The sequence below is a fragment of the Falco naumanni genome, chromosome W, assembly GCF_017639655.2.
Source record: "Falco naumanni isolate bFalNau1 chromosome W, bFalNau1.pat, whole genome shotgun sequence".
Classification (NCBI taxonomy): Eukaryota; Metazoa; Chordata; class Aves; order Falconiformes; family Falconidae; genus Falco; species Falco naumanni.
The window spans coordinates 6,952,284-6,978,613 of NC_054079.1; the positions used below are offsets into that span (position 1 = coordinate 6,952,284).

Consider the following 26,330-nt stretch of genomic DNA (forward strand, 5'->3'; position numbering starts at 1 on the left):
CCCTGAGAAAATAATGAAACAAGTCCTCTTGGACAACAGTTCTGGGCATATGAAGGAGAGGGCTATTAGAAACCATCATTATGGATTTACCAAAGATCAATCATGCTTGACTGACTTGGTTGCCTACTTTGATTAAAATAGTTATGGTTGTGGACATTTACCTCAACTTTATCAAGGTTTTTGACACTGTCTCCCATCCTATGCTTGTATCCAACTGTTATGGTCTGGATGGGGGCGAAGGGAGGTGCAATTAGATTGGTGAAAAAGTAGCTGGATAATCAAGCTCAAAGGATAGCGGTTGATGTGTCATATTCTACCTGGAGGCCAGTGACAAGCGTGGAGTACTACAGGGGTCTATCCTGGAACCTGTCCTGTTGAACACCATTTTCAATGACCTGGAGGTGGCAACAGAGTGCACTCTTCTCAAGTTTGCAAATTATGCTCTTAAGGACAGGGCTGCCATTCAGAGAAACCTAGACAGGCTGGAGAAATGGGCCCATCAGAACCTCATATAACTCAACAAGAACAAGCACCTAGTCTTGTACCTGGGAAGAAAGAACCCCTTGCAAAGATACAGGCTGAGGACTGCCTGGCTGGGGAGCAGTTCTGCTGAAAAGGACCTGGGTGCTCTTGATAGGCAGCAAGCTGAACATGAGCCAGCAGTGTGTCCTGGCAGCAAAGGCGGCCAACATAATTCTGGGCTGTATTAACAGTAGTGTAGCCATTAGATCAAGGAAAGTGATTATCCCCCTTTACTTAGCATTCATTAGACATGGAATACTGTGACCAGTTTTGGGTCACGCACAATACAGGAAAGACATTGATCAACTGAAGCACATCTAATGGAGGGCCACTGAGATCATCAGGGGCCTGGACCACATGCTCTATTAGGAGAGACTGAGAAAACTGGCCTTTTTCAGCCTGAAGGCTTTGGAGGGGACCTGACAGCAGCCTTCCAGTACCTACAAGGAGGTTATTAAGAAGGCAGAGCCAGGCTCTTCACACTAGTGCATGGTGGGAGGACAGGAGACGATGGGCATAAGTGGAAATAAGAGAGGCCCTGACTGGATAGGAGAAACTTTTTCTCTATGAGGATGGTCAAGCATGGGATCAACGTGCCCAGAAAGGTTGTGCAGTCCCCATCTTTGGAGGTTTTCAAAACCAGACTGGATAAATATATTTAATTATCTGCAGTTTGCAGCTGAGACAGCTACTATCTTTGCAGGTGTAGGGAAAAGACTCAAGATATTTGTTATGACAAGGAGCTAGTGGCCTTGGACAAAAGTCTGGCAACATGTTTAGTGCTAGTTTGCTCTGTATAAGAAAGGGACATAAAACCAGCATGTGATGGAAAAAAAGTGAGAAAGCCCCTGTCAGTTTGAGCCTTGATACAGACAGGACTATGCAGCATGCTGTACACCAGATGAGAGATCCATCTGATGCCATCACCTTGGGCTCCTGGTATCAGAAGGGACGTAAGACATTCTAATTCAATTACTATCATCGGTTCCATATAGCTTCTGTTTTTTGAGTCAATAAACAACCTCTTTTTCTCACATCCTGGATGTGGTATGTTGTTTCCTTGAATCCTCATTGTCTGCCCAATAGCTAGACAGAACAGCAGATAACCTGAGGATAAAACACAAGTGTTCCAGACATTAGTACTAGGGCCAAGAAAGGAGCTTCCATCAGCTGATCTATTGCTTATTTTTTACTAATACTTATCCCACTGTATACTACAACAGACTTAGACTTTACTATATCATAATTAGAGCCTACAAGAAAAAAATAGCTAGTGTTGCATAACAGCTAGTTTATCTGTGTCAGCAACTGCTGGTAAGATCTATGAGAACTATTTATACCAACTCATTTACTTGGGTTAGTCAAACTATTATTCTAAAATGCATTCCAAACCCTGTGTGCGATCAGAGCAATGCAGCAGAGGGCCAAGTAAACAATAGATCTGGCTCAAGGAGCATACAAATAATAGACTCCTGTAAAAACATGTGACAAATATTTATACTGATATTTGAGGTACAGACTCTCCCTTGAAATAGCTCAGCTACAGAGTACATGTTTATGGACAGAGCTGCTATAGAAAGAGCAAGTTTGAAAAGTTTCATAGAAATTTTGGATTGCAGAGGCTCTGACGCCAGGCTTGTTCTGGGAATAGCATTTGAACCCAAGATCCTAAACCACAAGGCTTTTAAAGATCGTCCTATTTCTCAGTACTTAAGTTGATAATTTCAGAAATCATTCACTTAATAAAAAGTTTTAGTTTAGCAGTGTATGAAATACCTGCCAAAACCTGACTTACAAGTGCTTGGCTCTTGACTGTGATCAAGCTTTGTTGAAAGCAGAATCTCATCCCACCCACTGTACCTGAAAGTCTCCTTTTGTTCTCTTCAACTAATAATTTTCACTCCATTATAGAACTAGCTTTAAAAAATTAGTTTTAAAAATTTAGTTAAACTAAAGTCTTAAAACCAAAAGTTTCTCAGTGACCATACAACCCAAAGATCATATGTAAGCAATTGTTAGTTATATGGGGGGGAGGGGAACAACACACAAGACACTTTTTATGAAAGCAAAATGTAACATTTAAATCCTCTTAGAAGAGGTAGAGAGCCAGTGTTTTAATTGATGCCATTCAGATCTGCAGTACTGATGTCATACCAATTTATTGCTAATGATAAAACCAGATTTAAGAGCTATACCAGCAATATAGCAGTATAACCGTGATCTTCAATATTCATAGAATAAGACATACCCATATCTAATAACAATAGCAGATTCCACCAGAAATCCATCACTTATTGTAAACATTGTATTTGTGCAAGTTCTTTTTCAAACTTTAATTCCCAAAATCATGAAAGGCAAATTTAGTAGCATAAAACACATTCGGTTTCATGTTTGGCAATAAGAACCCCATTCTTCATAGACAACCAAAAACCTAGCAGCACATTTTCAAACATTATTACAACTGTTTCTGGATTACCCTCCGTCCAAATCCCTCCCCACTCAAAGCACCAAAAATAAAGTGCGATGCCCATAAAAATGTCTTAAGAAAATAGCCACGTTCTTTTATTTTCAATAATAAAAATAAAAATAATAATAATAAAAAAAAGAGCACTTTGCCTCAGTCTTAACAGTGCTATACTGTGTCCATCATTTTGGGTTCTTCATCTTTCGGTAGCATTGAGTTTAAATTGGAAACACTTCTGTTTATGCAACCTTGTCGATCATTTGCATTCTGCAACAAATGAAGAATTCAAAGCTTAATCTCAATGCATACATACACTTACAGATAAATAAATCAAGCTCTTTATTTTGCTTGTCTTAAGATGAGATAAGTTTGTAATAAAATAAAATCTCTTAAAAAACAACAACCCAGACAGTATTGTCATAATGTGAATGTCAAGAAGCTTCTTTTAATTTAGCTAGCATACTATCACCTTATTTACTTAGGGTTCAGTTACCAGATCTTATCAAACAGGTACCTTGACCAAAATTATTTCAAAGTACTTTAAATTGTGTCTCCTTCCCCAACATCCAGCTTTTAAACCCTTTTAAATTTTATCTTCAGCCCAAGATGTGATCATCACCAACACTGAAACCAAAGGCCCCGGTGTTCCAAAATAAAGATAAAAACAAGGGCAGAATATCGTAACACAGTGTAAATTTTCCTTAGACTTGACTACCTGTAGGTTTCCATTAATAGGATTAGTCATTTTCAGTTGAAAGCTCATTTCGCCTCCTGTGATGCAAAGTATATTTAATTCTAGCGCCTGAACAGGTTAATGATGCAGTTTTCCATTTAGCACAATTATTCAAGGGCACTGAACTAACATATGCCTTTTAATGCTATAAATTGTGAGAGCTTTGAGAAACAATCTCTCTTGCATATTGCTAACAGTGCATGTTAGAACTGACAGTGCTTCACGTATGGAGAGGCCTATTCCTATATCTCAAAAAGTACATCTTCTCAAGAGTGTAGCAAAAATCTATTCCTAAAAGAGTTGTTATATTCATTTTTGGAAATAAAAAGCCTACCTGTGACAAAGACTCCAGTCCTACAATACCAGTATAGACACTGGGATTCTGTACTGACGTAGGTATAAAGCCTTGAGACTGTGAACAGATTCTCACTCTTGATTTGAATGCTTCAAGCTCAGTTTTAAAAGCTTCCAAATAGCCTTCTTCCCCTGCCTGTAAAAAGAAGAGTGAAATATTTTTCATCTCAGCCAGATTTACTTCTAGTTGTAAGCATACATACTGCTAAAAAGAAGTCTTGCAGTAATGCATATTATACTCATTAAAGGATAATGGTTTGTACAAGTCAATAACAATATTACCACCAGTCAGCTTAAAAAGAAGATTCAGGTATGCTGTTTTTTGTTTGTTTGCTTTGTTTCAAAGAGAGACTTTAGCATTTGATGAGTATAGCAACTGAGTTATTCATCTGAGAACATGTAAGAACAAAACAAATATAATTTTAATCCTTCCTTTATGCCACCTCAGAAGCCAATACCCTTAAGAGAAAAGGTACTAATGGCAGCACTCAATTCAAAAGCAAAGCACGATTCAAAGTGGGTGTCAACTGAAGTCCTTAAAGCAGCATTAAGATCAGCATGATTTGATTCTTCAGTCTTGGATAACTTAATATAGAACCTGCATCAAACCACAGCTTCAGTCTTCTCACATCTTTCTCTCCCTCTCAGCATTCCAGAGCTAACTATGACTGACTGAAGAGAAACAGACTCCAAATTGGGCCCTGCCATAAACTGTATAGAGAGGAATTATGATAAACGAAATAGGACACTTGGTTCTTAGACACATTCATGTTTGCGCTGTAATTTAGGTGGCACTTCACTTTTCCACACTCCTGTAGTTCCCATGCTATGTTCTGCTTTCCCTCTGGCCTAACAAAAATCCATGGAACTTCCATTCTCAAGATCAGAATTATGCAAAATGTTCATCCTAGAATGAACTGCCAACAAAACACCACTTCCCCATAAGCTTGATTCAGTTGGTAACATATTTAATCTCCAACTATCAGGAAGAAAGCTCCTTCAGAACACTGATCCCTTGCAAGGGTATCAAGAGTTTCAGTGTTATACAAGTTCTGACTTACTTTGGCTTTTTGGAAAAATAGACGAAAACAGCCTCTTGGATCCACATTGCAACTTCTGGCCATTTCTATAATAAACTGCATCACAACTGCTTGGTGTGCTATTTGTTCCATCAGAGCTCTTTTCTGAAAAGAGAAATTACATAATTACAGAAAGTATCTTTAAAAGTATAACTCTATCTAGAAATCAGCAACATCTTTGCATTTGATTCCTAAAGAGGAAAGAACTGATACTGACAGAAGCAAAGGGACTGTTAATTAGCTGAGACTAGATCTAATGCAGTAATGTGTTTTGGAGGCAATAAGATAACATAGACATGAGAAGACAGGGAGAAGATTAATTAAATGGCTCATCAATTTGCACAGCTTTTCTGTAGCGTAAGTGGGAAATTGCATACTTTAAAGCGGTTTAAAGGTCTTCCTAGTACCTGTTCAGCTTCTAGATGAAAACACCATAAGATGAGATATTTAGCTGTTTCTTCACATACAAGATATGGATGGTCAGACAAAAATCTTTGACTGTCATCCCATCTGCCCAGCATACCTGATTAAAAAAAACAACAACATGAATTAACACATTCAATACGGAGAAGTGATTTAATGCAGTGAAGATGTTATTCAAATTTACATACTACTACAATCTCCTTCACACTTCATTGTTACCTTAGAAGAACACCATGCAAATAAAACTGAACTCTATATTTTTTGGTTATTAAAACACCTCCCAGTGCTAAAAGAACATTACCAATAAGGTATGCTCAGACTAAAGATACTGAAATATAGTTAGCTGCTACTTTTAAGATCTTATTTTTATTGTATCTCTGGCAGCGTTAAAAACAGGTTAACTGTAAATGGTTTTCACACACTGTAACCAAGTAGTATCTATACCCATTTATTAAGAATTTGATAGTATAACAGAATTGATGGATGGAGATTTATAGTCAGTGATTTTGACAGAAGTGCTTGCAAGTTAAGACAAATAGAAATGAAAGCATAATCATAGTCTAAAATTAATATGCTTTGACATGGTTTGCTAGGGTTTAGGAAATAAAAAGCTATTTTTATAACCAAGTTCAAGCATTAAGGTCAAAAACAGGTGAGCCAACTCAGTGGTTGAAAGTTAACTAGAAGACTTAATTGTAGTAAGTAGCATGAAACTACCTTCATGGAAAGACCTGCAAGTTAAAAGTCAGAACTCAAAATTCAAACAGTGAGATGATCACCTCCCCCTCATTTCCTTCATATGATTTAATTGCCCTAATACACATATTAGTAATATTTTACTGCTTGCCAGTATTAGATACAAAGTTTTACCCTTCTATCACTCATATATTTATATATTTAAAAATAAAAGATCAGTTCCATCTCTACATAGTCTTAACAGCTGTTTTGCAGATATTTACCTTTTATCATTCACCTCCCCTCATGGATTAACAGACAGAAAACCCCCAGCTATTTATTGGAGGCAGGTCCCAGGCACTTTTACATGCAGGAATTGCATCTCCATTAATGCCCCTGTCATTTCCCATGGAACAGCAGAAAAAGTTGCTAGAATTTTAATTTTTATGACTTGAAAAACTTTTTCAGTTCTATGTTGACTCAAGAAGTTCTCATTGATCATAGTAACCAACGGGCTTCTGTGCTTTACAGCTTCCATTACTTTGAAATGGTTATTTGTTATGATGCCACATCGCCTGTCCTGAGAAACAAGAATCTAGATACTCTCCTCGCCAGATGTTTCATTTGTTAGCATCCCTTTTCTACAACAATAATAACAATAACGAAAAAAAGAAATAGACCTACACAAATTCTACAGGAGATTAAACTGCAAAATGTTGGAAGCAACATACTTACCAAAGTATCTAATCTTTTGTTCATGTTTCTGTATAAATGATTTAGATATATCTTCATCTTCTACTTCTTTTATTTTATATTGACTAATAAAACTCTAAAGATGAGAAAAAACTATTATAGAATCTCCACATATACCTTTTTTGACCTATAGGATTATTTTAATTCATTACTACTTAAAGGGCAATGTTCTAGTTTTAAACACAGCCCAGCAAACACACATGTACCCAACACTTCATGCACCCAGGAAGGTTATTTACTAAAACACAGCTCATCTAATTAATAATAGGGTAAAAAATGCCTTATCATATTATTCTTCTGAGCAATAATATATCTCAAAGTTCTATGCACTAGTAGGAACTTACTGATCTATAAACAATGAGAAATATCTATACCATCTAGCCCTGATGAAGCTAACTCAGTGGAATTATGAAAAATGATGGTTCATATTCAAGTTAAGTGCTGAAAACAAAACTGACATTTACTATGAAGACAGCTTGTGCTAACATAATCTGTATTAAGAAATTAACGTTATTAGAGGCAAACTGTGCATGTTTCAAATGTGAGAATTTAGCATAACAGAGAAACAAACTTAATGTGAAGAACTTTTTCTCATCCTTGGTTTTGGCAACAGTTGCTATAAGGGACAAATATAAGTTCTGACTCCCAGTTAAAGGAGGTGTCATACACATTCATGATATCAGTGCAACATGTCCTCTTCAATAGGACAAATTAAGAAAGAAAAACATTCAAGACATTACAATAAGCACTATACTAAATATAGAAAACACTCAAGAAGAGAAATAAATGGAATAAAAAAGGCTTATAATTGTTTTCATACACATTTATAGGCCATACCTTATTAAATACCTCCTTACTAAATGAATCTGTATTCCATATTTTCTGTCTTTCCCTCTGTATTAGTGCTGCTTCTTTTCTTCTCCATTCTTCCTCTCTCTGTCTCAGTTCTGAAGCTTCAGTCTGTGCTTTGGCATATTCCTGATCAATGGATTCCGAATTATGCAGTGCTAAACTACCAAGTTTCTGCTGGGCTTCTGCTAGATTCCATTTGGATTCTAGAGAGTTCTTCACAAACTCTTTTTGGTTTTGACAGATTAATTCAATCCCTTGAATATACGTCTGTGTGGAAAACAAAACATGCTGTTTATGGAAGGAAAATTGATAGAATTTATGAAGCATATAATTCCCAAATAGAATACTGACATGGAAGGCATCGTAAAAGCAATATTATATTCACAACAGTGACTAAACACAATATTGTTCAGCTAAATTACCTTTAACGGAAACTTCTACTTCAAGCTTTCTAAACCTAATTGAAAGATACTTACAGAATCATGGATCAAGTATTACTACCAATAATACAATCTCCAGACTGTATATCATAAAAATCTTTTCTAGATAAAAGGATTTTCCACACTCTCCTCTGGCTATCTTTATTCTGCAAAATTAGCAATAGCCAAAATAGCAGAATACTTGCAAGACATACTTCTGAGAAGAAAGCATCTGCTTTATGATGTTGTGGTTTAACCCCGGCCAGCAACCAAGCACCATGCAAAAACTTTGACTGGGCAGGACCAGCTCAGCTAGCAGATCCTCTGGTATTAACCAACCAGGTAGCCTTTGCTAAATGTTTATCCCAATGTTTGAAGGTCCCACAACCCATTGCTTTCAGCGTAGTCTTTAACAATCCATTACATTGTTCAATTTTCCCAGAGGCTGGTGCATGATAGGGAATGTGATATACCCACTCAATGCCATGTTCTTTGGCCCAAGTGTCTATGAGATTGTTTTGGAAATGAGTTCCATTGTCTGACTCAATTCTTTCTGGGGTGCCATATCGCCACAGGACCTGTCTTTCAAGGCCCAGAATAGTGCTTTGGGCAGTGGCATGGGGCACAGGGTATGTTTCCAGCCATCCGGTGGTTGCTTCCACCATTGTAAGCACACGGTGCTTGCCTTGGTGGGTCTGTGGGAGTGTGCTATAGTCAATCTGCCAAGCCTCCCCATATTTATATTTCTGTCATCATCCTCCATACCACAGAGGCTCAAACCGCTTGGCTATATTGCAATGCATGTTTCACATTCATGGATTACCTGTGCGATAGTGTCCATGGTTAAGTCCACCCCTCAATCTCAGGCCCATCTATATGTTGCATCTTTTCCTTGATGGCCTGAAGTGTCACAGGCCCACTCAGTGATAAATAATTCACCTTCATGTTGCCAATCCAAATCTACTTGAGCCACTTCAATCTTGGTTGCTTGATCCACCTGATAGTTGTTTCAATGTTTCTCAGTGGCCTGACTTTTGGGTACATGAGCATCTACATGACGTACCTTTACAGCCAGATTCTCCAACCGAGTGGCGACATCTTGCCATAATGCAGCAGCCCAGATGAGTTTACCTCTACATTACCAATTGCTCTCGCTTCCATTGCTGCAGCTACCCCCACAGGGCATTTGCCACCATCCATGAGTCAGTATAAAGGTAAAGTATCAGCCACCTTTCTTGTTCAGCAATGTCTAAATCCAGCTGGATAGCTTTCAATTCTGCAAACTGACTAAATTCACCTTCTCCTTCAGCAGTTTCTGCAACTTGTCATCGGAGACTCCGTACAGCCACCTTCCACCTTCAATGCTTTCCTACAATATGGCAGGACCCATCAGTCAACAAGGCATATTGCTTCTTATGTTCTGGCAGTTCATTATACAATGGGGCTTCTTCAGCACGTCACCTCTTCCTCTGGTGACATCCCAAAATCTTTACCTAGTGGCCAATCCATAATAATTTCCAAGTTACCTGGATGATAGGGATTTCCTGTTTGAGCTCGTTGTATAATCAGCATGACCCACTTACTCCATGTAGCATCAGTTGCATGATGTATAGGAGAAATCCTCCCCTTAAACATCCATCCCAGCAATGGCCACCAGGGTGCCAAGAGGAGCTGCGCTTAAGTACCAATCACTTCCGAAGTGGCTGCATGGTGCTTGGTTGCCGACTGGGGTTAAACCACGACAGATGTCAAATAACAATAGAGTAACTATTACTACCTACCTTCCAGCATGCATTAATATTACTGTGGTGGGCTGACCTTGGCTGGCTGCCAGGTGCCCACCAAGCCACACTCTCACTACTCCTCCTCAGCAGGACAGAGGAAGAAAATAAGATGAAAAAAAGCTCGTGGGTAAAGATAAAGACAGGAAGATTGCTCACCAATTACCATCACAGGCAAAACAGACTCGACTTGGAGAAGTGAATTTAATTTATTTATAATTAAAAATAGAGTAGGATGGTGAGAAACAAAGGCAAAACTGAAAACATGTTGTTGTTCGTTTCCCCCCCCCTTCTGAAGATCAATTTCACTCCATTGTTCCCAACTCCTCTGTCTCTTCCTCCCTGTTCTGAGCAGTGTTGGGGGGATGGGGAATGGGGGTTGCACTCACTTTGTATCAGTTCCTATCTGGCGCTCCTTCCTCCTCACACTTTTCCCTTGCTCCAGTGTGGGGTCCTTCCCATGGGCTGCATTTCTTCAAGAACTGCTGCAGTATGGTTCTGTTTCATGTTATACAGTCCTTCAGGAAAAGACTGCTCAAACATGGGTCCCCCACGAGCTGCAGCTCCTGCCAGTACCCTGATCCAGTGTGGGCTCTCCACCAGCTGCAACTTCCTTCAGGGCACATCCACCTGTTCCTGTGTGGTGTCCTCCATGGGCTGTAGTGTGGATATCTGCTCCAGCACAGTCCTCTCCATGAGCTGCAGGGAACAACTGCTGTGGCACGTGGTACTCTCCATGGGTTCCAGAGAATCTCTGCTCCGATGCCTGGAGCACCTCCTCCTCCTCTTTCTTCTCTAACCTTGATATCTTCAGGGTTGTTTCTCTCAAATTTTTTCCTCACTCCTCTCACAACTGCTATGCAGTATTCTTTTGACCTTTCTTAAATATGCTTTCGCAGAGGTGCCACCAGCTTTGCTGATTGGCTCAGTTTTGGCCTGCAGTGGGTCCATTTTTGAGCTGGCCTCTGCCTGACGTGACAGCAGCCCCTGGTCTCTTCCCACAGAGGCCACCCATGCAGCCCCCCCCAACATTGCCATGTAAACTCAAAACAAATGCTCATTGCATGTCCTCTGATCTTATCCTGGACTATTAGTGAAAGTGGAATTTAAGCTATGAATTAGTTGGGGCACAAGATAAGCATCCCTTTCCTTCTTCCAAACATACTGAGAGTCACTAACAAGTAGGAGATAGAAATGATTTCTTACACCACAGTATTTATATTGCCTACAGATGTACACTAGAAACTCAACAATTCCAGATTTTTTTTTCTTTCTCTAAACCATCTGCAGGCTACAAACAGGATGCAGGCTCTCTCTTCAAAAGGAGCCCCACGGACAAGACAAGGGCTAATGAATCATAAAATCATTTAGGTTGGAAAAGATCTCTGAGATCAAGTCCAACTGTTAACCCAGGACTGCCAAGTCACCACTAAAATATGTGCCTAAGCGCCACATCTATGCATTTTTTAAACACTTAGAAGGATGGTGATTCCATTCCTTCCCTGGGCAGCCTGTTCCAATATTTGACCACCCTTCCAGTGAAGAAATTTTGTTGAAGCAGGAGGCTCGGACACAACTTATACAACCAATGTGATCAAGTTAGTGCCACTTTATTAAAAGACTTACAGCAATTTATACTCTCAGCAAGAGATACACACGCTACATAGGCTTCGTTATGTAAAAAGTGATAGGTTAAAACCACTTGTCCACACGCTTCCACCTCCCTTATGATCGGTCCCAGTGTGGTGCCCACACGCTGCTCCCCCTTCGTGCAGGCATCCTGTTTTTTCTCATCCCTCTGTCCAACTCCCCCATCTCTCAGTGAACACACAGCCTCCCTATCTCCCCTGGCCTTGCACACGTCCTTCACAACACCTGCAGCTTGTTAGGGCTGCGGCCTGTTATTACAACCAAGTTATGTGGTCTGGATTGCTCATAATATGACCGTTTTCTTCCAGCCACTCCACAAATCCCCCTTTTTTGTTTTTGAGCAATCCAGACCCCTTTTATCATTCGGTTCATCGTTCTCATAAAGCAATTCCACACACAGCCCAATATGCTTAAAAAGATTACTATGGCAATTAATATCGTTATCCCGTGCAGAAACAAATCTTTTAACCCTCCAGTAATTCCTAAACTCTGTAGCCAGTCCGTTAACCCATACTCAAGCTTTATGACCTGTACATTTTTTCTTAACTCAGCAAGCTGCTTATGAATAGAGTTCGAGTGATCAGTCAAATTCATACACCACTTTCCTTGGCGCTGTTCACTATAGGCTACTCTTTACTGTTCATGCTGTTTCCTTATCTTCTAGAGGTGAGATCACATTCCTCCTTTGTTTCTGTCTCATCCTAGTTTCTTCTCATACTCCCTCAAAGTTATTTAACTCTTTGCTGCAGGATCTCAGCTGCACATCATCAAAGCAAGGCCAAAACTGCACATCATCAATGTCAAAACAACGCACTGTCTCTGTTCTGTAAAATTCTCCCCTCTTTTTGCTTTTGAAGAGCTAGTACCAGGTTTGTCATGTTCTGCAGGGGCCCTTGCAAACATGATGGCAACCAAGGCAATAGCAAACAAACAATACTGCCAATTGAGTGAATGGATGCCAAAAAGGCTGACATTTTCTCAGATTTTGATAACATGTTGCTGCAATGGGGGGCCTAAAATCCATGCAGCACATACCATCAAAATCCTTCACAACCATGTCCTTGAGCCAACAACAAAAACCAATAGTTGCTCTGTTTTGTATGTAATGGTGGCAAATTTGACTCACATTCTTAACTGCCTAATAAACAAGGTGATTTAATTCTTTAATGCTTTCCCTGCTGTTACTCCGGATAAGAGAAGAACCGCTGCAATACGTTCCCATCAGTTCCATAAATCAACTACATCATTACATGCTTCATCCAAAGTTATATTGCGTTTAAACACATTATGCTTATCAGCATGTTCATGTGTTGACTTATGTGGGTGTCATGGTCTCATCATAGCCTTTCACTGCATTAGCATCTACATAGAGACAACTATCGACATTCAAAGTGCAAACAATATCAACTTCTTTTGGGTTAACATTACACAGAGGTAATCAATTATCCCAAATATCAAGGCTTTCAGTAAGATTCTTCATTCCCCACATACATTCACTTTTTTGCAACAACATCTGTTAGTCAGGAAGGGCACACCAAACAAGGTCTGGTTCAGTAAGGAGACCACACATTAATTGTTGGGTTGACTGGCGGCAGCAGCGCTCCCACAGTCAGGTACGCTAAGCTCAGGCCGCACAGAGCAAGCTGGTATCAATCGTGGACCTTCATCTGTAGAAACACAAGCATAACCTCTCCCCCAAGTTAACAATTCATGTGATCCTGACCAATGCCTGGTACGAGTCTTTCATGCATACTAAGACACCTTCATGCTTTTGCTGCTTGTCACCAATTGACACAAAGTGCCACACAATGGTAGGCACCACATGGTCGGCAAAGATTTTCAAAAAGTTCAAAACATAACATGCTTTCTCTGAACATGCCGCTGAGGTCATTCCCTTCATTTCCCCCTTTGTTTTTTCTTTTTTTTTTTTCTTTTTGAATATGCAACCAGAGACACTTTACCATAACAGAGAAGCCCATATTTACATCTCGACCCGGACAAAAAAAGCAGCTGCATGTACCACCAGGCTCAGGGCAGAAATCATTCATGCAGTTACATAGCTGTAAATCACTAGAAGCATGCAGACACCTATTTATCACTAAGGAAGTTAAGAGTGTGTACTACTCTACAGAAGAGATTAGAGAAGCAAAAATCTGTTATGCTGCATTCCAGAACTCAGCCTGAGAGTTACAGTCTGCTGTGAGTTCTGCGTTATAATCATTTGACACGTTAGGGTTGCGATTGTGAAAGTTGCCCATTTACAATTTTCATTGGCATTATTATCATAGCTAGTTGTTTTAAAAGCAACCCTTGAGCTTCCTCATGCTCCACTTGTTGCAAAAATATTCTGAAACCAATCAATAAAGGTAGTATTAAAGTTAGTGACTCTCTAAAACCCTGCAAGACTGTGACAAGACTCCCGCATCCGGACTGCCTTAATAGCCATCTCCTTCATTTGCAAATAGTTGTCCCTGGGATACCTTGCCTAGGTCACAGAAACGGCACAATTTTTTTCTCCAGCCAACTGCTCATAGTTAACAGCAATTCCCCGATTAAGGTTTTCAATCAAGGCCACTACACATAGCTCACAAAAATCAGATAACCACATCATATACTGTATCAGAGTTCGTACCATACAAAGCAATGACTTCCAATCATGTGGTGTGAGTGTATAAGGCTCTGCCATCACTTCAAGAAGAGACATAGCAAATGTACTATGAATCCTCCCTTCCCGCACTGCTTTGCTTAACTCCTTAACAGCCTCGTATTGCACAGGCTGCCACTCTGGAGGTTGATTTGTCTGATAAAATACTGAACATGCCATAGCGACTCCCAAATCCCCTCGCTTAAGTGCTTCCCACTTACATTCCTGTCACCAATCCCTCAGACTCCCTTTCACCCTCCCTGAAAATACAGTCAATGCATCGGGGGAGATGCGGGGTGGTGGGTGTCTAGCTCCTTTTCCAGATCTACAGGACCTGGATCAAAAGGTTTATCAGTGTCAATGGAATCATTGTCCGAGTTGTCCTGTTCCCGTGCTTGCTCCTGTGTTGTGAGGGTCGCTGCAATCAGTGACAGCTTTGGGGGTAGAGGAGGTGTGGATGGAATCGCCATAGTTAACAGTGCGTTGAGAAGTGTCGCGCTGTCAGTGGAATTTACAGCTTCCTCTGGTTTAGCACCATTGTTAGAATTAGTCCACACTTGGCAAAGAATAGTCAGAATTTGCCATCAAGGTGCTAAATGCATTACCAACATGGAGTTCCCCTCTGTGGCAGCATCATACAATCATCTGCTGACCGCTTTCATTTCTTTCAAAGTTTCTAAAATCAACCTCCACATTGTGGAGAATTTGGCACTTTCTTTAGAGCCTGAACTTATGTCCTCCCACAGTGCTGCACCGATCTTATCCCAAGTCGTTAACTCAAAAACCATGCTCACCGAGGGGATCAGTCCTCGCTGCCAAGCCCACGACAGCAGCTTTCTCAGGCTTCCCTCATCATAAGATAACCCTCTCTTAGAGAGGATATGTTGGAGGAGCTTAACCACTGCCGCTTCTTCTTTGCTTAGAGTGGACTCCATCATCTCCTCCCTGACTGCTCACTTGATCAGGGCGAGATTCCGATGGTTGCGCACGCTTTCCCAGGCACCGGGGCAGTGCCTGCTATGGCCGGCTTCTTCCGCCCCCTCTGAGCCACCTCTTCGCTCCTGGAAGCATGGACGAGAGGGTCCCTGTTCGGGGCGCTACTTGTTGACATGGAAGACTCGGACACAACTTATACAACCAATGTGATCAAGTTAGTGCCACTTTATTAAAAGACTTACAGCAATTTATACTCTCAGCAAGAGATACACACGCTACATAGGCTTCGTTATGTAAAAAGTGATAGGTTAAAACCACTCGTCCACACGCTTCCACCTCCCTTATGATTGGTCCCAGTGTGGTGCCCACACGCTGTTCCCCCCTCGTGCAGGCATCCTGTTTTTTCTCATCCCCTCTGTCCAACTCCCCCATCTCTCAGTGAACACACAGCCTCCCTATCTCCCCTGGCCTTGCACACGTCCTTCACAACACCTGCAGCTTGTTAGGGCTGCGGCCTGTTATTACAACCAAGTTATGCGGTCTGGATTGCTCATAATATACCCGTTTTCTTCCAGCCACTCCACAAAATTTTTCCTAATATCCAATCTAAATCTCCCCTGGTGCAAATTAAGCTGTTTTCTCTTGTCCTGTTTTTTGTTATATGGGAGAAAGACCTACCCCCACCTTCCTTACAACCTCCTTTCAGGTAGTTGTAGAGGGCAATAAGGTCCCTCCTGAGTCTCCTTCTCCAGACTAAACAACCACAGATCTCTCAGCTGCTCCTCATAAGACTTGTGCTCTAGACCCTTCACCAGCTTCATTGTCCTTCTCTGGACATGCTCCAGCACCTCTATTTCCCTCTTGAAATGAGGGGTCCAAAACTGAACACAGTGTTTGAGGTGTGGTCTCACCAGTGCCAAGTACAGGGGGACAATCACTTCCATTGTCCTCCTGGCCACACTGTTTCAGATATAAGCCACGATACTATTGGCCTTCTTGGCCACCTGGGCACACTGCTGGCTCATGTTAAGCCAGCTGTCAACCAGCACCCCCAGGTCCTTTTCCACCAGGCAGCTTTCCAGCCACTCTTCCTCAAGCCTGTAGCGTTGCGTGGGGTTGTTGTGACCCAAATGCAGGACCCAGCACTTCTTGATGAACCTCATACAATTGGCCTCAGCCCATCAGCCCCGCCTGTCCAAATCCCTCTGCAGAGCCTTCCTGCCCTCAAGCAGATCAATACACACACACACCCCAACTTTGTGTAGTCTGTAAACTTACTGAGAGTGCACTCCATCCCCTCATCCAGATCACTGATAAACATATTAAACAGAACCAGCCCCAATACTGAGCCCTGAAGAACACCACTTGTGACCAGCCACCAGCTGGATGTAACTCCATTCGCTGCCACTCTTTGGACTCAGCCATCCAGCCAGCTTTTTACCAAGCAAACAGTATATCCGTCCAAGCCGTGCGCAGCCAGTTTGTCCATGAGAATGCTGTGAGAGACAGCATCAAAGGATTTACTAAGGTCCAGTTAGACAACATCTATAGCCTTTCCCTCATCCACTAGGTGGGTCACCTTGTCATAGAAGAGATCAGGTTCATCAAGCAGGACCTGACTTTCATAATCCCATGCTGGCAGGGCCTGATCCCCTGGTTGTCCTGCACACGCTGTGTGATGGTACTCAGGATGATCTGCTCCATAACTTTCCCTGGCATCGAGGTCAGGCCGACAGGCCTGTAGTTCTCCAGATCCTCCTTCCTGCCCTTCTTGTAAATAGGCGTCACATTGGCTAACCTCCAGTCTTCTAGGACCTCCCTAGTTAGAAAGGGCTGTTGATAACTAATGGAGAGTGGCTTGGTGAGCTCTTCCACCAGCTCCCTCAGTACCGTTTGGTGGATCCCATCTGGCTCCATAGACTTGTGCATGTCTAAGGGGAGCAGCAGGTCGCTGTTTCCTCCTAGACTGTGGGGACTTGTCCTGGTTTCAGCTAGGATAGAGTTAATTTTCTTCTTAGTAGATGGTACAGTGCTGTGTTTTGGATTTGCTGTGAGAACAATGTTGATAGCACACTGATGGTTTTGGTTGTTGCTGGGTAATATTTACACCAAGACAAGGACTTTTCAGTTTCTTGGGCTCTGCCATCAAGAAGGCTGGAGGGGCATGGGAAATTGGGAAGGGACACAGCCAGGACAGGTGACCCAAGCTAGCCAAAGAGGTATACGATACTATATGACATCATGCTGAGTATATAAACTGGGGGAAGAAGAAGGAAGGGGGAGGATGTTCAGCATTATGGCATTTGTCTTCTTGAGTAACCGTCACACATGATGGAGCCCTGCTTTCCTGGAGATGGCTGAATACTTGTCTGTCAATGGAAAGCAGTGAATGAATTCCTTGTTTTGCTTTGCTTGCATGCGTGGCTCGTGCTTTACTTATTAAATTGTTCTTATCTCAACCCCTGAATTTTACATTCCTTTCTGATTCTCCTCCCCATCATTCAGCAATGTCTAAAGCCAGCTGGATAGCTTTCACTTCTGCAAACTGACTCAATTCACCTTCTCCTTCAGCAGTTTCTGCGACTTGTCATAGGGAACTCTATTCCACCTCCAATGCTTTCCTATAATATGGCAGGACCCATCAGTAAACAAGGCATATTGCTTCTCATGTTCTGGCAGTTCATTATACAATGAGGCCTCTTCAGCACGTCACCTCTTCCTCTGATGACATTTCAACATCTTTGCCTTCTAGACAGTCCATAATCACTTCCAAGATTCCTGGATGACTGGGATTTCCTATTCGAGCTCGTTGTGTCATCAGCACAAGCCACTTTGCTACATGGAGTATCGATTGTATGATGCACAGAGACCCTCCCTTTGAACATCTCAGCGCTGGCAACCGGGGCACCAAGAGGAGCTGTGTTTCAGTACCAATCACTTCTGAAGCAGTTTGAACCCCTTCATAAGCCGCCAGTATCTCTTTTTCAGGTTGAGTATAGCAGGCCTCAGATCCTCTGTATCCTTGAGTCTCCCCCTGGTGCTTTCTGCCAGAGGCTCCAGGTAGGGCCATTCTCCCCGGCTACAGCGTAGACCACATTTTTTACATCTTGTCCTGCCCAGACTGGCCCAAGGGCTTGAATTATCTCCCATTTAATTTGTTCAAATGCTTGCCATTGCTCAGGGCCCCATTCAAAATCATTCTTCTTCTGGCTCACCTGATAGGGCTTACAAACCAACTGTAACTTGGAATATGCATTCCCCACAACACCTAAAAGCAAGCATGAGTTTCTTTCTTACTAATTGGTGGAGACATATTATTTTGTTGATCACATCCATTGGGATTTCATGACGTTCATCTTGCATTTTATTCCCAAAAACTGGGTCTCCTGTGCGGGTCCCTTGACCTTACTTTCTTTTGTGGCTAAACTAGGTTTCAGAAGGATTTGGACTGTTTTCTCCCTTTTCTCAAGAACTTCTGCTGCTGTATTGCCCCATACGGTAATGTCATCGATGTATTGCAAATGTTCCAGAGGTTCACCCTGTTCTAGTGCAGCCTGGATCACACTGTGGCAGATGGTAGGGCTGTGTTTCTACCCCTGGGGCAGTTGATTCCAGGTGTATCAGACACCCCTCCAAGTGAAGGCAAACTGTGGCCTGCGCTCTGCTGCCAAAGGGATTGAGAAAAATTCATTTGCGATATCAATGGTGACATACCACTTAGTTGCCTTTGATTCCAGTTCACACTGAAGTTCTAGCATGTCTAGTATGGCAGCACTCAATGGCAGTAAGCCTTCATTCAGGCCATGATAGTCCACTGTTAATCTTCAATTCTCCAGTAGGCTTTCGCACTGGCCATATGGGGCTATTAAAGGGTGAGAGGGTCCTGCTGATCGATCCTTGGCTCTCTGGGCGAATCACCTTATGGATTGGAATCAGGGAGTCTAAGTTGTTGCGGTATTGTCACTGGTGCACCGTTGTGGGAGTGACTGGCACCTGTTATTCTTCGACCTTCAGCAACCCTACCACAGAAGGGTCATCCAAGAGGCTGGGCAAGGTAGACATGGGGCCTCTGAGCCAGTCACAATGGGATGTTTTCATCTCTCATTCCCAGTCAGACTTATTTCAGCCTCCAATACAGTTAGCTGTTGAGATCCCCCGTCACTCCAGAAATACTAATGGGTTCTGCCCCCTCATAACTTGATGACATTAGGGTACACTGTGCACTGGTGTCTACTAGAGCTTTATACTCCTGTGGGTCTGACATGTAAGCCATCGGATCCACACAGTCTAGTAAACCTGGTTATCCCTGTCCTTCACCTCGCTGGAAGCAGGGTCCCCCTAATCCTGATCATAGGGTTTCCCACCAGGATGGCAAGCAGTGCAGAGCAGATGTAGCGTAGTCCTGCCCACTTACATCTTGCAAGAATGGATTAGAATTCCTTTTCATAGGATTGAGAGTAATGTCAGCCTTTCCACTCTGTCTGGGAAACTGCCCACTGGGGACTAGAACAGCAGCCTTCCTGAAAGACCCCCTATCTATGATTGTTTTTTCCTTGAAATTCATGTACCTGTGACTCCAGGGTCAAGGTAGGTGTTCCATCCCACCTCCTCATGTCCTCTCTGTGATCCTGCATGTAAAACCACAGGGCACCCCATGGCGTGCATCTCCTATATTCTCCCTCTCAAGCAGAAGGGCACTTACTGTTAATGGCTGAGATGCAGGTCGTACAGGTAGGGAGCAGGATATGGCCTTGTCGAGTTGCTATACCAGTTTCTCCACAGCCAAGATGGAGGTAGAGATGTAATCTTCATATTCCCAGAGTTCATCCACTTCATCCACTGTTGGTGGCACACTGTCTTTCCAGCTCATTATTGGCAATGATTTGGCATATGACGATGGTGCGCTCCATACAAATTTCCACCACATGGGTCACGTGTATGGGACTTCGTCTGGATCTATGGTTACTGCATGCTGTTTGGGTCATAATAAATCATCTCTTTCACAGCTAGTTCCCTCAGGTACTGGATACATCTCTCCATTGCAGTCCACTTGCCTGGGCAACATATAACATCTTCCTTGAAGGGATACCCTTTCCATCACGCTTGGCAGGAGTCGCCTCCAGAGGCTGAGGACTTGCAACCTTCTTCCAGTTGCATTGTCAATACTACCTTCCCTAGAAAGTGATCCCAGCTGCTTGGCTTCCCCACCCTCTAATTCCAAACTATTATCCCTGTAACTGCAGCACTGGAACAGCCAGGTGAAAACGTGCTCACCTGGACAATGGCTGAAATCTTTTTGCATATCCCACAGCTCATTCAGAGATAGGACTCAAGAGGTTACCTCTTTTTCTGCCTCTTCCTCTTGTTCCTGTGATGGTCCTGGTTTGTCCTCCTTTAGTAAATGAGCTGACTTTCGTATCTATTTCTTCTTGCATATAGGGGCAACTGATACTGGCATGGGTGAGTTCTCTGGTTGAGCTGCAGTGCCGGTTGCCAAGACTGGAGTAGCTGCAGCACCTGTCAATTTGCCATCAGATCCAGAGACTTACTTTTCCCCTTGAGGGTACGGCTAGGCCCCAGCACATTGCAGTAATTTGTGCCTCTCTGGAACTGCCAGGGTGACAGCATACTTTTTCCAAATATTTTACTAGTTTTTTCTGGATTCTGCACTTGTTCAGGGGTGAAGTTCCAAAACACTGGAGGTGCCCACTGTTCTAGGTACTTGCCCATACTATCCCACACACTGTGCCACTCATAACGAAACAATTTTGGGGCAGATCTCTGGGTGGTATTGTGAAATAGTTGTTTAACCTTAAACAAGACCTGGAACACATTCAGTATTCCTAGCAATAGGATCATGCTGGTTTCAACATCCCAAGGATATTGACAATTTTCAGAGTTCTCAAATGCTACTGTAATTAACCTGTCAGGGAGGGGGAAGATGTGGGAGGATGTCTACTCCACAGGTTGGCTCTCTGAGGAGAAAAGGCAAAAAGGTATAATTATTAATAGTTCCCATTAGATGACTCCTGAAGTACAGAGGTGACAGCAACACTGAGCACACAGACCAGGTTAGTTTCACAACCAGCAAATCTATCATACCACAAGCCAGTATTACAAATTACAACAAAATTATAACCTTAGCCCGGGCCACAGAGATGAGAAACAGCACAACAGGGAACACGTACTGCAAGTAAGGTGTTACATAATGCAACTCTGAGAACAAGCGCAACAACTCCAAGAGCAAATAAATCAACATTGTGACCAGCAACTATTAAACCAACACAATGAATGCTTACAACAGGTTTTTTTTAACACGCTCTGGTCAAATCTGTTGTTATTGCAACCCTTTGTGCCCCACATTGGGCACCAAAAAGAACGTCTAAAACGCAAAAAGGATTTTAGGAAGAAAATTAACTCTGTCCCAACTGAAACCAAGAAAGACTCCATGAAGTTCAACTAGGGCAAATGCCAAATCCTACATCTAGAATAAGCCTGTGCAACAGTACAGGCCGGGGGCCAACTGGCTATGAAGCAGCTGTGCAGAAAAGGACCTGGGGGTCCTGACGGACAAGTTGAACATAAGGCATCAGCGTGCCTTTACAGCATGGAAGGCCAACTGCATCCTGGGCTGTATTAGCAAGAGTGTAGCCAGCAGTTCCAGGAAAGGGATCCTTCCTCTCTGTTCAGCACTTGTGAGACCACACATGAAGTGCTGTGTGCACTTCTGGGTTCCCTGGTACTAGACAGGCATGGACATACTGGAGCAGGTCCAGCAGAGGACTACTAAGATGGTCATGGCCTGGAGCATGTGACATATGAGGAGAGGCTGAGGGAGCTGGGTATGTTCGGCCTTCACGAGAGAAGACTCAAGAGGAATCTTATTGTTGTCAACAACTGCTTAATAGTAGAATGTGGAGAAGATGGAGTCAGACTCTTCTCAGAGGTGTACAGGGACAGGATGAGAGGCAATGGACACAAGCTGCAACAAGGGCAATTCCAGTTAGTTTTTTTCCAGAAGGGTGGTCAAACTCTGGAACAGGGGCCCAGAGAAGTTGTGAAAACTCTGTCTGTGGAGATATTCAGAACTCAACTGAACAAAGCCCTGAGTAACCTGTTTTGAGAAGGGGGCTGGACTTGAGACCTCCAAACATCTCTTCCAACCTAATTTGTCCTATGACTATAATTTAGTTATTTAGAGAAGACTTTTCACCTACAGAGAAACGTACTGTATCAGCGTTTATTTTTCAGTCATGATAATGTTTAAGTAACTCCTACACTCCAGCTCTCGTAAAATGCTCAGCTGTTACTGTGGGTGTATTATGTATAAATTACAGGGTTTCTGTAGCAGCAGGTTGCAGGGGTGACCTATATAGGAGGAGACCATGAACTGCCTTGTTCCAGTCACAGTTGGTTCCAGCCAGCTCTGAAACTGATGCAAACAACCCATCGCGTGCCAAAACTTCAGCCAGTCAGCAAAGCACATGGCATCTCTGCTTACACATATTTAAGAGATGAGCAGCAGCTGCTGGAGGAAGAAAAATGTATGGGACACATGGAAAAAGACATTGCTAGGGACGTGGCTGGAGATGCACCCTTGGAAGGAGGTATTCCATGCCAGAGCAGGCACTTCCCCAAAGGGACTGCAGCCCACGGAAGAACCCAGAGTAAGAAGCAAGGTACAGTAGAAAGAAACTATTATACAACAACCCCAACCTTCTGTGCCACCTGTCACTGCATCAAAGGAATTGTTAGGGACTGAGGGTAACATGACAAAAACAAGGGAAGTTGAGACTTGGAAGAAGGAAGGAGAGGTGTTTGACTGAAGCTCAGTCTGGGGAAGGGCGAGGAAAAGTGTTCCCTTAAGTGTTCAACGGCTTATGTTTTCTTCCTTCAATACTGAATCAGTAATTAAGTTTATGACAATTGGCAATAAATTATATGAAGTAAAATATACTGAGTCAAGACTCTTTTGCATGTGAAAGTATTGGTGGAGAATACAGGCAACACCCAGACCTGTCACAGCCCGGGATTGGAATAATCAGAGTGATTTAGAAAGTTACAGTATTTAAGCAGAGCTATGGAAATGGGAGCATTGCTCCCCAGCGTGAGCACTCAGCAATCCTTTACTTGGAGTGAAATTATAGAAATGCAGGACACCTACAACTGCCGCCTCAGGGAGATGCCCCTGAAGTGGCTATGATGATGCTGAGAAACCAGAGCTGCTGGGATACAGCCAATAGTTCAAGTGAGCAGAGCTCTGGGGAGTTTGGGGCCTATGCCACTTGCAAACACAGCCCTGTGCAAAAGAGAAGGGCTTTGAGATTGGCTGATGGAGGGATAGGCTGGGCAGTGGCCTGATCCTGCAAATGAAATAACCCCATGGAGGACCTAGGAAGAAGGGAGTAATCAGTTGCAGTTGCTTGGGCTGCTGGAGTATATTTACAGGTGAGAAGGGAGGGACCCTGAAAAGGTGATCATCACTGACACCATGGCCCAAAAGCTCTTATGGCTAGACACAGTTACTAACACTCCTCTAGTATCACCTGATAACCTGGTGGGATGCCTTGTTGATCAAGGAGTGACCTATATGTACTGTACTGGAGGAAGTATGCCAGAAAAATGGTGCAAGATTAGCAGCATGGACAAGGATAATGCTGAGGATCTGGTAGTATGGTTAACCTCAGGAAAGAATGGGAATTCTGCATACCCCCCCTCCTACACTCTGAGACTTATGGATGTTGTTGAAAGGAAGAGGATATGACAGAGCAGGATGGAAGGCCCTTTAGAGATCTAGCACTGCAAGCTAAAGAATTGCAAGAACAGGGGAGAGGTCAGAGTTCAGTTAAACCATTGCCTTCTCCTACCTCCATCTCTGGACCACATACTGTTCTGACAACCGATTTGAATTTACTGCGGGATGCGTGTATGTGTGCATGCGCAGCATTGGCCTGGTAGGGGATGGGGATAACTGAATTTATTGGACTATCTAGGTAGGGTGGCCAAGCACCCCTTTGCCTCAACAATATAGTAGCCTAGTGGATACTGGCACCAAGTGCACCTTATTGCCCTCATTGTGTAGCGCTGATTGAAGTATAGCCATTCATGGAACAACTGGAGGGGAGACATGCCTACCTCTAGTGGAAGGGAGCCTCAGTTTGAATAGACAGGATTAGTACTCACTACCTGCTGCCATTGGCCCTACTGCCCCTGCCATCATCAGGACTAACTTTCTTAACCACTGCAGATGGACAGGCAGGACAGGAAAGCTTTGGGTTTTTTGGAATAGGAAGAAGAGTGGTTTGCACAGGAAGGAACCAACTACAGCACTCTCTACTAACCCCAATGTTGTTGCATGTACTCAAAGAGACCCAGTTGTCATTCCCTTGGCAACCCAAGTAATTTGCTGAAAGTAGCAGTAATTTGCTGTATGTAGAGTTTATAATGTATGTATATTAAGACTGTGATGATGTTGAAAGTAAAGTTTATAATGGATGTATGTTCAAACAGTTCTTAAATATGTGTTTCACAGACGTAAAGGGTGGAAAGTAAAGGGTTTTGGTAGCAGGGGGCTGCAGGGTGACCTGTGCAGGAAGAGGCCATGTACTACTATGTGCCAGTCACAGCTGGTTCCAGCCAGCTCTGAAAATTATGTAAATAATCCATTGCATGCCAAAACTTGGCACACCTGGTGCCTCTGTGTCCTGGTTTCAGCTGGGATAGAGTTAATTTTCTTCTTAGAAAACTTCCTCAAACATATTTAAGAATGGCAGCTGTTGGTGGGAGGAGGCATGGAAGGAGACAATGTAGGTACCAGCTGGAGATACAATCTTGAAAGGAATTACTCCACTCCAGAGCAGCCATGCTGTGAAGGGACTGCATCCTGTGGTTAAGCCATGTCAAAGTAGGCACACTCAAAAGGCCTGCGACCCATGGAGCAACCCATGCTAGATCAGAGAACAACAAGAAAGAAGCAAGGAGTGGTGAAAGAAAATGAGTAAGCAGCAAGGAGCTGCAGAAAGAAACCATTATGCAGATGACCCCAACCTCCTTTGTGCCACCTGTCACTAGATCATAACCCAGCAAAACCAAGGGAAGTTGAGACTAAGAAGCAGGGAGATGTTTGATTGAAGTTGAACCTGGGGAAGGGGGGAGAAAAGGTGTTTCCCTGTTTGTTTAATTGGGGGGGTGGGGTAGTGTCCTCTCTCAATACCTGAATCAGTAATTGAGTTTGTATCGATTGGCAATAAATTAAATGAAAAAAAAATACCCAACTTGAGACTGTTTTCCTTGTGACAGTGGGATGATGACAAATTCCAATATTACCTATAGCATTACTACACACGTTCTTTCTGACACGTTCAAAGATAGCTAAACAGATCCAGGATAACCACACACTTATGTACGCCTGTTTATGCCAATATACTAGGGCTCAGTGATTCCATTTACAAAAGAAAGAAAAGTTTAATCATTCTCAGACTCACACCTTTGCACCTCTTCAGTGGTTTCATTTTATATTTTACACCACGCAGCGCAAAGAAAGTACACATGTATGAACCCAAAACACGTCCCGCTCTCTTTAAGTTGATTCTGTAAACTAATAGTCATAAGCCCTTCCCTGAGAACCCAGAGGTGAAATCAGGTACGACCCTGCAGGTGCAGGGGCTAGCAACGTAGAATGCCTCAGCGGTGGGAGTCACGCATGCTTCCACCTAAGGCTCAGTAGAACAACAGAAACCCACACCACTGACACGTCTGGCTGAAGACCTCCCGCCAGAGGAAGAAAGAAGCACATGGAGCCCCGTATAAACTCAGCAGAACAAGAAAACGGCACGACAAGCAGTATAGGGAGAGACGTACCTGTGACACCTGCGATTCTGACAGGCGCTGGATAGATGTGAGAGTTAATTCCCGTTCCTCATCTTCCTCAACCGAACCAAGACCCTGAAAGGAGGAAGACCACAATGCCATCCTCACCACAAGCTACACAATACCGACAGAACATCCCCAACCCTGAACCGGATATTCCTGTTGCTTGAGGCCAC

At 42.9% G+C, this 26,330-nt stretch overlaps 1 protein-coding gene across 1 annotated transcript; it reads right to left on the minus strand.

The window, feature by feature from the left end:
- Positions 1–731: 731 nt before the first annotated feature.
- On the minus strand, positions 732–26,330 carry LOC121080678 (hsp90 co-chaperone Cdc37-like 1). Its single transcript, XM_040578817.1, has 8 exons — positions 26,146–26,330; positions 7,841–8,122; positions 6,986–7,079; positions 5,560–5,675; positions 5,135–5,257; positions 4,054–4,209; positions 3,139–3,253; positions 732–1,629 (listed from the first exon to the last, which is right to left on the minus strand). The coding sequence occupies exons 1-7, from the start codon at positions 26,254–26,256 to the stop codon at positions 3,155–3,157; spliced, it is 981 nt and encodes a 326-aa protein (XP_040434751.1). The 5' UTR covers positions 26,257–26,330; the 3' UTR covers positions 732–1,629; positions 3,139–3,154.